The 15,725-nt window shown below is 36.3% G+C and overlaps 1 protein-coding gene across 4 annotated transcripts in view; it reads left to right on the plus strand.

The window, feature by feature from the left end:
- BRD1 (bromodomain containing 1) overlaps positions 1-14,625 on the plus strand; it is a 64,371-nt gene extending 49,746 nt beyond the window's left edge. For 2 of the 4 annotated variants that reach the window (XM_082309968.1, XM_082309969.1), the window contains exons 8-11: positions 1,578-1,705; positions 7,925-8,034; positions 9,810-9,964; positions 12,725-14,625. In XM_082309968.1, coding sequence (XP_082166094.1) covers positions 1,578-1,705; positions 7,925-8,034; positions 9,810-9,964; positions 12,725-12,908 — 577 coding nt within the window. In that variant the 3' untranslated portion in view covers positions 12,909-14,625. The remainder of the gene's footprint in view (positions 1-1,577; positions 1,706-7,924; positions 8,035-9,809; positions 9,965-12,724) is intronic. The other 2 variants (XM_082309966.1, XM_082309965.1) reach the window with 2 other exon arrangements.
- The last annotated feature ends 1,100 nt before the right edge of the window (positions 14,626-15,725 follow it).

Genomic DNA, 15,725 nt, shown 5'->3' on the forward strand with positions numbered 1-15,725 from the left:
TTCAGGTTTGCTCATATTCTTTTGTTGAATTCAGGTTATTGCAGATCTGAGCAGTTACACTTTATACTTGACTATGCTTCTCTTACTCTGTATAGATGCATACACATGTTTATGTGTGTGTTATCTTGTTTTAATTACCATCCTAATCCTGAACACTAAAAATGAGTGTGTTTATTCTTGGTGAGGGGAGGAGAGAAGCAATTTCCAAATTGTCCACAGGGAAGGTAAATTCAGTAGCTGTGAAACTGTAGATTATCAGTCTGTGATTTGGATTAGTAGCTAGTTACTGCAGTGATGATAGTACCTCTATACCAACTATTGACCTTCTCTTTATGAAGTCTTTGTTGAAGGCTGAGGGGAGACCTTATTGCACTCTACAGCTACCTGAAAGGAGGTTGTAGCGAGGTGGGGGTCGGTCTCTTCTCCCTAGTAACAAGTGATGGGATGAGAGGAAACGGCCTCAAGCTGCGCCAGGGGAATTTTAGGTTGGGTATTAGGAAAAACTTCTTCACCGCAAGGGTGGTCAGGCACTGGAACAGGCTGCCCAGGGAAGTGGTTGAGTCTCCATCCCTGGAGGTATTTAAAAGAAGGGTAGAGATGGTGCTTAGGGACATGGTTTAGTGGTGGACTTGGCAGTGATAGGTTAACGGTTGGACTCGATGATCTTAAGGGTCTTTTCCAACCTTAATGATTCTATGATTCTATGAAAGGTGGGACTGTCAGAATGGTTACCTCTGCCACCATTGGTAAATATTTCTCCATCACCAATGGTGCACATCTTCCAAAAGCACACTAATCTCTGGGTAAAAGGTAGCTGTCTCCAGTCCTGGGCTATGAGGATGGGGCATACAGGAGCATAGGGTAAATAGGGGTTTTTTTGTTGTTGTTGGGGTTTTTTTGTGGTTTTTTTTTCTGTTTGTTTGTTTGTTTTTAAAAAAAGGCCTTATTCATGTGTTCAAGATTTGTATTAAACTGTTTAAGGGAATGGTGTTAATGCACCCATGCCAAACAGGCCTTCAGAAACAAAGAGAATTTATTATTGCATCTCCTGTAAATGTGAGATATTGAGGATTTGATCTGGAATAATTGCTGTTCAGATTCTTTGATCTCTTAAAGAAAACTCAAGTGTGCAGGGAACATATTTCCCATTTTGTGTATAGGCATTCCACAATTGAAAGACTTGAATTTGTAGTGAAAAATGAAAGAGAAAATAATTGTGTTTCCTGTGTAATGGAACTGTTGGAGCAGAGGGAACATGTTTCTATTTGGCCAGTATCCACTGTAACACTGGAGACAAAGCAGCTTCTCTCATTTGTGCATGTATAACCGGTACAGCAGTTGAGGTGCAGTTGCATACTGTTTGTCTTTTGCTGATAACCAGGAAATTCCGTGCATGAAAATAATCTGGGGTTTTAGCTTTTATGTAGTTGTTCATGTTTATTATATAAAATCTGTTAGAGCTTGCTGCTCTGATTTTACTATGTACTGATGAATTTTAAATTCTTTTTTCAAAGTCTTGGTTTACAGTGAACAATGTTACTTATCAATTAATGGTTTTAATATTAATGCTTTTGTAGTTTCAGCCTACCGAAGTGTGGTAAAGGCAAACCAGCACTTATACGAAGACACACACTGGAAGACCGAAGCGAATTGATATCATGCATTGAAAATGGAAACTATGCCAAAGCAGCAAGAATTGCAGCTGGTAACTATAAATAATTGTATTCTTAATAATATTGCACAACTATAATTTTGTCCATTTATTTGACAGTCTAACATTCTTATTTTTGCTGCTGAAATATGCCTAAGCATTCTGAAAGTGGTGTTTATAGCATTGTGGAAACTACTGGTTTCTGCTTGTGACTCTTTAAAGACTTCGAAGAGAAAAGAATAGTACCTGATTTTGGTTTTTTTGCTTAAAAAGTGGTGTTTAAAGTGATCAAGGTAATCTAGTAATACAAGCAAAACTTGGACTGAAGTACTATTTATGGTTCTGTCAATATTTTGTTGGGCTTTTTGGTTTAGGGTTTACTCCTCGTATACTGTTCTGCATAAACATGTTGACAAACGGGTAAGACATGGTCTGCTTTGATTCAGGAAAAATTTGAAATTGGAAAGAAGTGGAAATTTCTAGGAATGTAGAGGATAATAACTTACCAAATTTTAGGGAAATAACTATGTTCTGTGGATAAGTTTTCCACCTGTTTCAATATTTTAATTGCGTTACAAGATTTAAGTAGGTCATCTCTTCTGTAAGTAGAACTGTGTTTGTGTAATGTGGCGCTCCCACGCTGAAGTTAGGCATCGGCCTTGCAGTGTCTAGCAGGCCTGTCTTTAGTTTGTGAGCTTGCAACTCTTTGTCCCCTCATCCTGGGTGTTCCTTGTCGAGGGCTCGCTCTTGTCTTTCTAGTGCTTTTATCTGAATCTTTAGTTGCCTTAGTCTGTTCTTTCCTCCCCATATGATCAGTTTTGTTCTTCTTTCTTGCACCTAATCTGTTTTCAGCTATGGCTTCATTACTCTCAGGTTTAGTAACTTTATTATCTGCATGGTAACCTCTTATAAAGGACTTTACCTTTTTCATTTGCTTTTCTGACTCTGTCCTGGGTAGTCTTATATTCAACACTTTCCACTTAGAATTCCTGTACCTGTTTTTTCAGAAGTCTTCTTGTTCTCTCTTTATTCCATCTCTGTTCTCAGATACATTCTACAGCTGCCTAAAAGGAGGAGTAAATGACATTTAATAGCATTATTTTATGTATTACTATACATTCTGTCTAATGGAGCTCTTTTGACTGCCTTCTGCACCCTGTTACCTCAGCAGATCAAGAAGAGGAAATATATAGGAGTGAAGTGAAATCTCCTGCTTACATTCTGTGCATACCTGGAACTTTATCATTATTTACTTTTATTAGTAAAATCCCAGATTTTACAAAGAAACTAGAATAAACGGTTGTTCATTCTTGGCAAAATGTTTCAAACAGTTCTGTTTGACAGAGTATATATGCTTTAGAAACACACCCAGTGCTTAGTTATGCTTTCTTTAGGTCCAAGGAATATCTTGTTTCTATTTACCAGATGCTGTCTCAGAACGTGTGGTATGGTATGTTGTAATACTGCAATTTTGATAGGATGCAGTTTTTCATTGATTAATAGATGTAATCATTATAACGCACACACACTGAAACATGGTAGTTCAAATGCAAACAATGTTACAAGAGTGCTATTGAAATCACAAAACCAAGTGTGCAAGTTAGGGCATGCTGTTTTCTGTAACACTGCTGCCATGTTCAGCATTTTTGACTTGGGAGACTGAGGTATGCTTTAGAACCAGGTCCACTCAGTGTACTGGACAAGTTAAGACTATTATGGAAAAATATGTTCTGTATTGAAATATGAAGATTATACTGAGATATAAATACAGAGGATGAATTAAAGTTTCAAAAGTGACTCAGAATTCTGTCTTAACTTTTGGGGCTTGGACTTGTAGGCTTAATATGGTTTTCTTGGTTTTCAAGTAGAATTATCTGTATGTAACAGCTTGTTGTCCTTGGTGTGCAAGGGCACTGGAAGTTGGATAGACATGTGCTATGAGTGGTTTTCATTAATAACTGTTGTATACAGAGATGTGCTAAGGTTTGTAGGTCTTGGATTCCTTTATAGGGTCAGGAAGTTGCTGTGCCAAAGTGGCAATGTGTTCTTCTGCCTGTCCTGAGCCTTGCCCAATCCTTTTGCCTGGCTATTCCTTGTTCCCTGATCCAGGATTCTTGTCTAGCTCTCCTGTTCCATACTCTCTCATGCTTTTGTCCCAGTTTTCAATTCTTTGTCCCCATCTTTGTGCAGTCAGTTGCTCCACCTTCTTGTCAGATTTTTTTTTTTTTCCTCAGTAAACCTTAGTGATGGTCTTTCCCTTCAGTCACATCAGATTGGTGAGCAAGTGTCGGTAGGGAGAAGGTTGTAGGGGAACATTTTGCTACAGTTGACTCACATAGCTTTCCCCTCCACCTGGTCTTAATTTCAACAGGTAATGTTGACCTCAGAGAGAACACTTTGTCCAGCCAAGAGTTACACAGTAAAAGGAAAGTCTCAATTTATCATTTGTGCTAAAGAATGATCCATCTACTCTGCTGATACCACAACTACTTCTTGGGTGGTAGTAGTTTTGGAGCTTAAATATGCTCAGTGTCAGTGGATTTGTCTGAAGATTAGGTGGTAAAGTTTCCTCTATGTAATTAAAAAAGAAAAAAAAAAGAAAACAACACTGTGCATTGTTAATCTGGTCATCTTTCAGTAAAACAGACTTTCCTGTTTGTGGCTGAAGTTTCTAGTTTAAAATAAAATTAGCCTATGAAGAGCTCACTGTTAAAGGAGCAGCAGCTGCCCGAGCATTCACAGACCATTCAGGGAGTCACACACACCCCACCTGAGTCTTTAACTCCAAGGACCAGAGTCCCTTTGCAACGGGCAGCTCCATTGAGCTGATAGGTGCCCCTTTCCAACTCCTCGCTCACACACATACTCACTCTCAGGCACTTTCTCTGCCCTCAGGCTTGACCCTAGGTTTCCCTGAAGCAGAGCCTCCAACACGACATATACCAGACGAATTTATTGTGTGGTACAGTGGTGAAAAACAGCTTGATCTCAGTGCTTCTGGAGAGGGACCCTGAACAAAGAAATCCCTGGGCAATTATACCCTTACAATTTAAATTCCCTTCCCCTCACACAATGGTTCGGTGCAATAGTAATATTTGGGTCTGGGTTCTTCTTGTTCCTTATTGGATCCTTCCTCTGTCTCCAGGCAGGATATTCCTTTTCTTATCTTAATAGTTGCAGCTTTGGCTGACAGTTGTGGCTACCTTATCTTTCTGGTTTGCACCAGTTTCAGGGCCTTCCTTCATGTAGCTATGTGGGAATTCAGCATACTGACAGCGTATCTAAGTGAAAGTTCACAGCTTGCAGTCTAAGTCTTCAACAGGCCTTGCTACTAACGCTATGTATTGGATTCTATTTGAGCTAGACAGTGACTTCTACAACACTCACATTCCTTGCTGAAAACTATGCAGATACTGGGTTTGAAGTTCTTAGCTCTGTTTTTGAAGATAGGAGGGCCTTAAAGTTTTGAGATTTGTGACGCTGACACGTAATGGGTGTTTTGCTCAACTTCGCACAAAAAAATTAAACACATTGACTTTACTATGAGAATGATACCGAAAAAAGCACTAGTTCTTTTAAAAATATTGTAAGAAGTAAAAAGTCTGTAAGGGGAGAAAAGGTGAGACATCTTTACCCTAAACTATGTAGAATCTTAAGTCTGGTTTGTGGTATTTTGTTACTGTTGGTTTTCAGCTAGTGGGAGTACTGTTATTTAAAATTTTAAGCAGTGTGTTGTCCTGACTGCTAGCTCAAACTCATTGTCTTTCATAGCTTGAGGAAATAAAGGGGGTTTTATGTTGTAAAAGAAAACTACTAACCATAACGTGCTAGTGTATTAACCCCCTATCACCACGTGGAATAAATTCTGACAAGGGAAAATTCTGAAACTTTTCTCTACTACGTATACACCTGAGAAGTCTCTGAGGGAGTCTGGCTGCATGCATCCTGTCAGATTGTATATGACCTTCTACTCGGCATTAAAATATCATTTTCTTTGTTTTGTATCAGCTCTGCAGCTGAGAATAATGTAGGTTTCTTTTCTTTCTTGTTAGCTCCCCTGAAGAAGAGGACTTGTATGGGTTTCATGTACCAGATCCAGTTCTATATATATTTTTCAAAATAGTCTGTATATGAAGGATACATTAATCTAAACCTTCATGACTCTTTATAACTGATGTGTGAAGACTTAACATACTGGTATTAGCAGAGCAGAGAAACAAAGAAGTTGCCCATATTGCTTTTTCTGTTGTGTTAGCAGTTGCTCTGTTTGTTTTATTTTGAGATACTACCAAAATGGTTCATCTGGATTTAACATGTCTTTCCACAATATCCAGTATTTTATGTATTCAGCTATACTCTTAGAAGTATAAGAATGCCTGTATGTGTTATATTTGTGTGTATTTTATATTTATAAATCTGAAGAATATTATTACGGCTTTTAATGAGAAAGTGAAGAAAGTCCTAAAATAACCTCTCTAAAAATATACAGAAAGGAACAAACAAATAAACCAGTAAATAGATTTAGTAACTGTTTTTCCAAGGTTATGTAGTTCAGTAAGAAATAATGTAAATAAGGCTTAAATTATTTTCATGGTTTTGTATAATGGAATCCACTGGTTAAACATCTCTGTAAAGCCTGCCGGGACTGATGGCAAAGATCTCTGTTTTCTTTAGAAGACTCGTTCTAGGTCTTAAAGACATTGGAAAAATGGCATTTGTTTCTCATTCTCTTATGTTACCCACACCTATAATAGAACCTGTAACAACTTCCAGCTTCAAAAACATCTAATGTCTTCATTATGCTGTGATGGCAAGTTATTATGAACTATTGCATTTTGATAACTGATGTCACATAGTTGTGACTCTCTAAAGTTAGACTTCCCAATGAAGTATTTTCTTGAAATGTTGATACCATTACAGATTAAAAATAAATTATAATTGAATGAATAGCCTATGGCTGAAAATTGACCTAGAATATATTGTGGAGAACAATTGCCCCCCCCCCCCCCCCCCGCCTTTTTTTTTTTTGTGATCACCTTAAACACTTTTCCCTTGCTATTTCTACTCTTACAAGGTTTGAAACTATTTTTTTCCCAGTACTTTTTCTGATGTTGAGATGGAACGTATATCTGCACACCACATCTGATTATAAATGAGCATTGCCCATTTTAAATGGGAGAATTGAGGAATAAATTGTATCAGATTGGGAAGAATTGAGGAATAAATTATATTTTGGCAAGTAGAGAGCTACTTCTATCAAGTATTGCTTTGATGCTAAAAGAAAGTGCAGCTGCAACCTCTGAACTGTCTTATGGTACCACATTTCCCATACAAGAAGTGCCTCCTCATCTTTACAGCTTGTGAACTTTCATTACCTTCTTCCTCCTTTTTTCACCCCCAGCTCTATCTTGAGGGGATAACTCACTGTCTTCTGCCCAGTCTCTTGATCATATCCCTGTGTGTCTAGGGGGCCAACTGCGATTCTGGTTGACAGAAAGGCTTAAACTTGTCTCATGCTTCAGTCCAGTGGTGAGCAACAAAGAAGACAACAGAGGATTCTGGTAGAAGCAAGCAGTAACATAAACTCCGTTTTCTGTTATGCTGCCTCCTGAGAAGGAAAAAAACCCACTATTGCAGCTGCTTCCTTGAACCCTGTTGGTCTTTTTGAACTTTGCTGCAGGAAAGGGCTGGGCAGAGAGACCAAGAGGGCTGATTATAAATAAATAAATAAATAAATAAAAATTAAAATGCAGATTAGAATTTATGCATAAGAATAGAAAGGTATACCAGACAAGCGTTGTAAGTTGTCAGGTACTAATTCTACTATGTTATATCCAACACTTTGGAAACATCCATGCAACTTGCATCTTTAATACCATCACCTCCTTGACAGGATTGTTGTAGTAGTTTCAAAACTGGTTATTCAGAGTACCATAATTTTACGTTTTCTTTTCAGCTTTTTCAAAGGAAAAGGATTATTAGAATTTGGCAAACACTTGCTTTCTGAGAATTAAGGTGTTTTAAGGCACGCTGTTTCTAGAAGTGTCTAAAAACTTGTTCTTTATCTGTAGGCTTTGATTAAAGTACTAGTATCATTTAAAGAGCTGTTATGAACAGTGCTTGCTTTTTATTGCGATGTGCATGAAAGGTGGTATTGGTATTTGGATTCTAATGATCATGAGAGATTGATGAGGAAACGAAGAACTGCAGAAGATTTGTCTGAGGTTTCATTCTTTAACATTAATTTTATATTTAATTATTATTTGTTCTTAGAAGTTGGGCATAGCAGTATGTGGATTTCAACTGATGCTGCAACATCTGTTCTTGAGCCTCTAAAAGTAGTATGGGCCAAATGCAGTGGATATCCCTCTTACCCAGCTCTGGTAAGTACACAGCTTCCCACCAGTACACTAGTGATACTGTCTCTGGTCTGAGAATATTGGTGCGTGAACTTAAGGTAACTGATAAATTTCCATTCCGGTTGAATAAAGGTGGATTATTCTGCCCTTTTTACCATGTGTCCAGTTTGTAAAATTATTGCAATATCAGATGTTGAGTCAATAATCTCTACTACTCTACCCATCTTTTATATGTGCAATACCTGTCTCAGTAGTCTTTGTTTCTACAACATATATTATTGTTCAAAGGATCAACTGAATAAGCATTTAACAGACATCTTGTTAGTGTTGGAACTATAAAATATTTTTTGCTGCAAAATGAGTATAAGAATATTCTGATTCTGCGGTTCATTAAAGAAACAAAAATCTTGGTAGAGTTGGAATAAATTGAATGAATGTATCCAGTTGTGAATGATGCACTGGAAACTGAAAGCTGTTGTGCCAATGTTATTTTAGGAGAAATACACACATTTCTACTTAAAGCTTGCAGAGAAAATGTTGTTGATAAAGTGTTTGGCTTCAGGCAATTGGGTTTATAGAAACAGTTCATACTCTATGGCTTGATTTATGTAATAGACTGGATAATCATGACTGGTTTAATATATGTTGCTGGGGAGATCAGGAAACGTAATCATAGAGAGTCAGGTTAAAACCTGTGGAGGTGAGATTCAGAGCACTTGAGTTTAAGTGCCCTCAGTGGGTGACCCAAACACTCCTGGGTCAGATGCTGAAAATTTAATGATTTGCTTGTCTCTTGAATGGTGTTAGCACTTTAGTGTTAGATTTAAGATGATCATAACCAAAGGGCTGCTTTTCTGCCCCCTCCTTTATGTCAGCACTGGTGTTTCTCTGAGTGTGTGATGAGTTGATTGAGGAATTAAACCTCAGTCAAGAGAAGAAGGTTGTTCTCCTGATTTGTACAAACTCCCCACAGTGTTAGTTTTCTGTTGATTTAGTTCCCGTAATCAGTGTACTGTGTATTAAGATTGGTGCCAGCGTGGATGCTAGAAAAACAACAGGAGTTTGTAGGGTAGGAGATGGGTGGAACAGGCATGGAATAACATAACCCCTCTTTGGTGGAAGCTGAGCACTTGATAATCCTGTGATCTGCCTACAAAGGAGTTTTTCCATCAGCCTGATGAGTTTAATGTTAGCAGCATCTTCCCCCCTCCTCCAGCCTTTGTTTAGGAAGAATTTGTGACTGTAACTGCATGTTTTACTGAAAACTGAGTTGTTAAATTGGATATGCAAGATATTTGAAAGTTACTTCTGTTTTCTTTTTTTCTGTTTTGTTGGTTTTTGGTTGTTTAGAGGGTGTTTTGCTTCAGATTTTGGGTGTGGGGCTTATATTTTGCAGAAGCAAATATTCATACCTTAATAGAGGTTGTTTCTTTAAGGTATCTGAAATTCAAAACCCAGAATTTGAGGCCAGTTATGAGTAGTTACTTTTAGAAATCCTGGTTCAGCTTTCTCATTCTGAAACCTGCTTGTCAGTCTGCAAAGTTGTGACTTTAAGAAGAACTGATATGGGTGAAAAAATGCTCTAGGGATAGTTTTTTCAGTTAAATTTACCACCATGCCTCCACTCTGCCTATTCAGCTTATGTCAAGAAGTTATGTAAGTGTGTAACACAAAGCCAGTTTATACACAGTGGCTGTTAAATTTATGATTCTTTTTCCATTAACTTTATTTGTAATAACTCCTTAAAATAAATCATGTAGTTTTAAAAATTGGGAACTGTCCTTTCTTCTCTTTTACAGATTATTGACCCTAAGATGCCTCGTGTTGCTGGCCATCACAACGGTGTTACTATACCAGTGCCACCTCTGGATGTACTGAAAATTGGAGAACAAATGCAGACCAAATCAGACGAGAAACTATTCTTAGTACTATTTTTTGACAATAAAAGAAGTTGGTATGTTAGTGAAATGTATTGTTTGATGGCAGTGACTTAAAATTTTAAAAGCCTGTACCTTTAGTCTAAAAGAAAGTTGAAACATTATATTTCCACTAATATCTTTACTATGAAAGTATAAACTGTAATATTAAAATTTCATATTTTAGTCTATTCTTGGACCAAGGTATATCATCGTTGGAAGGTACTTATTTATGGTAAATTTGGAAGAAAATAATATAAGTTTCTAAATAGTCTTTTGGTTTGATTTACAAGCTGGTTTCATTTATTGACCTGATAAAATTGCTTCTTTGGTTAAACAGATTTTTTTTAAAGGTAATAGTCTTTATCTGTATCAGCCTTCATCATTGCTTTCCAAATGACAACACTTTTTTTCCCCAGTCTGCTCCAGTACATTTTCTTTAAATTTTTAACCTCTCTAGTTAAATGCTTTATTAACACTCTCATTTGGTTCTTAGCCCTTTCTATATTTTTTTCATGAAACCTTCCCTTTTTCCATTTCTTTCAGTATCAGCAATATGCTGTGTGAAGCCTGAAGGGATAAGTCATGTAATAAAACATTCTCTTCCCCTTCCACTAGCTGTTCTTTTGTTGTTGTTGTTGTTGTTAGGTTTTTTTGGTGTATTTTTGTTTGGTTGGGTTATTATTTTGCCAGATATGGAAGCTTTTCATCTACCTCTCTTTCTTCCTTTCATCAAGTTATGTATTTCTTTCCTGTGTTGTTCTTAATCCTTCTCCTCTCCGGATTTCCACACAGGTCAAGCTAGCTTTAAATCTTCTTATATCTCTATTTTACTCTTGAATTTGCTTACACTTTCAGATATAATTTTCCTTTTTAGCTGATTAAACATGATGTCTAGAAATGCTGCCATTCTCCTCACTCTCTCTCTTTGTCCCAGTATACTATCACCTAAATAACTTCTTGCCTGAAATTTAGAATTGATGTTTGCTTTTCTGTCCCTGTAAATCCTTTGGCATAATCGCGGTTCTTTGGCTTGCTCTCTCTGTTCTTTGATTCTTTTCATAATTAATTGGTACTTCTTCATGATCTTCTTTGTTCAGTTGAGCAGGATTCCATGAGATCTTGCATTCTTCTGCATTTGTTTGTGGAGAACATCCAAATTTAAACATATTCAGTATTCTATTTCTCTTTTTTCTATCATTGGAATCACAAGTGTAATGCATGCTCTGTCTAGCCACTTTCTTAATAATTACTGGGATTTGCTTCTTGATCTTGGGAGTCCTCTGCAGCTAAACCTTTCTGATTCATCACCAGATGCAGGTGGTCCTAAACCTTACAAATATTATCCAAAGCTGCCTCTAATGGATAGTCTGCATAAATGAACAGGAAAGGCTACATATTTTCCAGGCCCCCCCCCTTTTTTTTGGTAATGGTTCTTTTATCCTGATTACTTTGGCCATTTTGGTACTCATCACGCACTTTTGTCTGGGTTACTTCTGAACTCATGTCTATAATTTTAATTCACTCGCAGGGTATATATCATCTTCAGTCTGTGATACCAGCTTCTATCACCTATAGATTGCCTTTTCAAACAGTCACATTTGTTTCTTCTCCTTCACCGCTTGCATCTGGAGAACTTGGCAAGCTTTCTGTTAAAATACCTTCTTAAAACTTCCTTCTCATCTGTATCCATCTGATAATGGTTAGACTGCTGCTTATCATGCTGGTCACTGATGTTACTGTTCTTTACTGTTTTGTCTGTATCCTTGTACTGACTTTTTACATTTTTTTTTTTTTTAAATTTCAGCGTGTGTGCTCAGTACAATGGGGTTGTAGTTTAGAGTGCTTTAATAAAAAATGTTTCAAGAGACAATTTTATTTGGTTAAAAAAAAAATTGATGAAAATGTTTGATATCATACTTTACTGACTGATTTGCAGTTGATTCGGCTCCAAATGGGCTGCCAAACTGAAGTTTTTAAACAGAAGCATGGCTTCTGCCATTTGCAGGGCTGGGATTGCAGACTACAGTAACATACTTTAATTAGTTTACCTAATTTTTATTTTCCTTAATACCTGTAACTTAAGAAAACAGGATTAAGATAAACATTTGTGGAAATAAAGTAAATTTACTTCATACTTTTTTAATTAAACATTTAAAATGCTTTTCCTTTAACTAGAAAAAAGGAGTTAGAGCTTTTTTCATTATCACTCCTCTGTGCCCAGCAATTAATGACATTCATGGAGCTTAAAATGGAAAAGTACTCTGAATACAGAGTTCGTGGGATTTCATACTGCAGGGTAAAAGCATAATAAGCAGAACTTCCTTGACAGTTTAGCTTTCCCCATAAAGACCAAGATGAGATGTCTTAAATGTAAGACGAAAATTCACCATCTGCAAATTCTTTGTAATAGCGGAAAGGAAAGAACGAAGCCAAACAATGCTGTGTCAAGTGAATCTCAAGTCACATTCACTGTTAGTTGCTGCTGCCTATTCTTAAACTAAACTCTATCAGTATTTCATGCAAATTTTTTTCAGTTGATACTTAATACCAGTCATTAAATAAGTATCATTGAACTGGAGTGTATTCTTTGTTTTGTGGAAGAGTCTTTCTTAATATTTCATGTTCTTAAAATACTTAAGGCAAGTAAGTACTATCTTAAAAAGCATTTTATTACTTTATTTAAGATGGTAAATCTGATCTGCTATATGAGAAACACTGTAGCAACCCTGTCATTTCTGGACAAACTTCTTGATTTTATTCTATATTTAACATACTTATTTTACCCTTTCTTACAGGCAGTGGCTTCCCAAATCCAAAATGGTTCCCCTTGGGATAGATGAGACCATAGACAAGTTAAAAATGATGGAAGGCCGTAACTCAAGCATACGAAAAGCAGTAAGAATTGCTTTTGATCGTGCTATGAATCACCTGAGTAGAGTCCATGGAGAACCAGTCAGTGACTTCAGTGATATTGACTAACAGAGATTCTACCAAGGCATGACAAATACCACACAGACTTGAACTCTACTAATGAACCTCTTTGTCTAAAAGAATGTATTGAAGATACAACCCCTTAATTGTTGATTCAGTGGCTGAGTTCTGCAAACTTGAAATAGCTGAGCAATTCTTCTAAATCACCATTGCCATATTGATTAATGATTTTATCGTGTTGTAGTTTGGAGGATTTTCCACTAAACCTGTTAAAATGTCTTGTTCATAGTGTTCATAGTTGTACATAAATGTATATTCAACACTTAACTTATTCTGATTTTAGAAGTAGCTCCTTAATTCCTTTTATAATTTTGCTGGGGAGGGAGTTGGTTTTTGTTTCCATGCTTTTTACTTTTTTTTTTTCTTTCGTTCTTTCTGAGGTTAAGTTACCTAAGCACCATCTTCCAGCTTAAGGTGTTTAGCGGATCTTAAAGCCTAATATCAAAATGGCATCAAATATATGTTTGCCTAAATCATATACAATATGGTGCTGCTTGTATCATTTCTTCCTTGGTCTGTAGCTTCTGAAGAAGACTTCTGAATGTTTGTGTAAATCGTTGCTCTTTGCACAAAGTACCACATATTTAAGATTGATGTAAATTTACAATTACAAATATGTATTTTAAGAAAGGAAGTTGCATTATTTTGGAGGGTACTTTGTGAGAAAGACATCAAGAAAAAAATTATACTATGTACATCACTTGCAAATCACCAAAAACACTCCATTGTTGCCCAAAATAACTTAAGATTGTTTTTGTTTTAAACAAACCTGGCTTTTAAAGCCTGCAAGCACATTATTTCTTTCAAAACCATATCCCATTTATCTCCCATTGATTTAATTTTGTTGATGTGTGTGCCTCCCTGTGTTTTATTTATTGTAGAAAATGTATTAATTTGCTTTATAATGAAAAATAAAATTGACAAATATATTGATACGCATTTTTATACAGGCACATGAGAAGACAACTTGCTTTGGGAGAAAAATGTATTGGAAATTGTATAAAATAACTTGATGGTTTGTGTGTAATTTGATTTTTTTGTAACTTGTAATCTTTTGTTTCCAATGAGGGGATTTATGTAACTTTTAATTTAGAACACTTTGGTAGCAATAGAAACTTTGGATACATTTTTGTATGGTACATGTGATGTATATAGAATTAGTACTTTATTTTTATTTTTAAGAAGTAAAGCATTATGTTTGGGCAGGGGGAAGAAGGAGGGTGGGTTTCCAGAACTGCATTTTTATATTAAAAAGAAAAAAAATAAAGTCAAGATATTGATTGTTGTAGCTACTTTATTCCTACCTTCACTGAGATTACTGAATTTGTAACAATGAAAATGGCAAGGTATGTTTGCAATGTGATTTATAATGACTCCATTATTTATAAATGCACTGTGTTTGAACTCTTTTGCAGTGATATCTTAAATACTGTACCAAGTTATATAATATGAAACACCAAATAATGCATATGAATGCACGAAGTATTTATGCCCAGCTTTTTTATAAAGGATTAGCAAATACAGCAAAACCAATACTTTTAAAACCTTTTTTTAAAACTTCATTGAATAGCATACTTCATTGTTAAACCTGCTTGAATCTTTATTTTAAAGGGACAATTACTTTTTAAATAGTTTTTAATGTTTTTATTCTCTATTGTTTGTAATACCCCCTTAGAAGCTTGAAATAAAATTTCTTTCTCAACTGTTAATTTTGTCCTGAATTCAGCCCCTGAGATTTTGCTGTAGTGCCCGTTTTCTTACTCCACAACTGAGCTGTTACAGAGGCGCCAGTTCCAAGAACCTGGTGGTTTTCTTGCTGTGGCATGCAGTATCATCCTTACTGAGCCCTCTGCATGGTAGGTATTCTAGTTATGCCATGCTAGCTGAGACCAGTTGCCTATAATGGACTCTAATAATTACAAAGATTAGTTGGATAAATTTCACAAATGATCATGCAAATAGTTTTCTCAGTCTTGGCAGTAAATACAGCTTTGTGGGGAGTAATGATGGCAGGTGTCTTGTAAGGACTGTTGCTGAGGTGTGCTGCTGTGATAGAAACAGCTACATCAGGCAGAAAAATAAAACGAAAATTTGGTTGGTTGCCTTAAATAGAACTTCTGTGTAATGACTTGAAGGATCTGCAATATAGCCATGCTCATCTTTGAAGGGGATGTAGCTTAATTTGTGCAATTGAGACAGTAGAACCACTTGTGATGTTAGGACTGCCTATTAAGAGTCTTCCAAAAAATAGCCTGAATCAGATTGTATTTCAGACTTGTTCCACCAAATATACTCAAATTTGGTGTGTGTGGAACTGGATAATGATTCACAGCCGCACTGTGGCAAGCAGAGAAAATGTTTTTTTTGGATCTGTCAGACCTTGGAAAGCTGAAATTGCGGTTATAATAGGAGTAGGAAGATGATAATTGGGTACTTGTACAATAAGAATTTTGATCTCTGTGAAGTATGAAGTCTCAGTAAAAAAAAAGTATGCACACAGTTGCAAAATGATTCATTGGAAGGCTTCCCAAGTCCTCAACTGCTTCTGATGGTAGCAATATAGGAGGGGGAAAAAAGAGCTCCCTTCTTGAAAATAAGAGCAGAGCATTAATTTCATTATTCTGTAACAAATTGTTTGATCACATCTTCAGTTCAAAGCTTTAGTTTGAATTTTGCTCAGGCTTCCAAGTTTCATTTTCTGGCTTTTATCTTCAGAGACTGCTCCGTCAGTTCTTGGAGAAGGTAGATGTACTGCCTTGATCCCACAGGTGTCTGTATGCACTTAAGAAACTTCTGAGCTGGGAA

The sequence above is a fragment of the Platalea leucorodia genome, assembly GCF_965183815.1.
Source record: "Platalea leucorodia genome assembly, chromosome: 4".
Lineage (NCBI taxonomy): Eukaryota > Metazoa > Chordata > Aves > Pelecaniformes > Threskiornithidae > Platalea > Platalea leucorodia.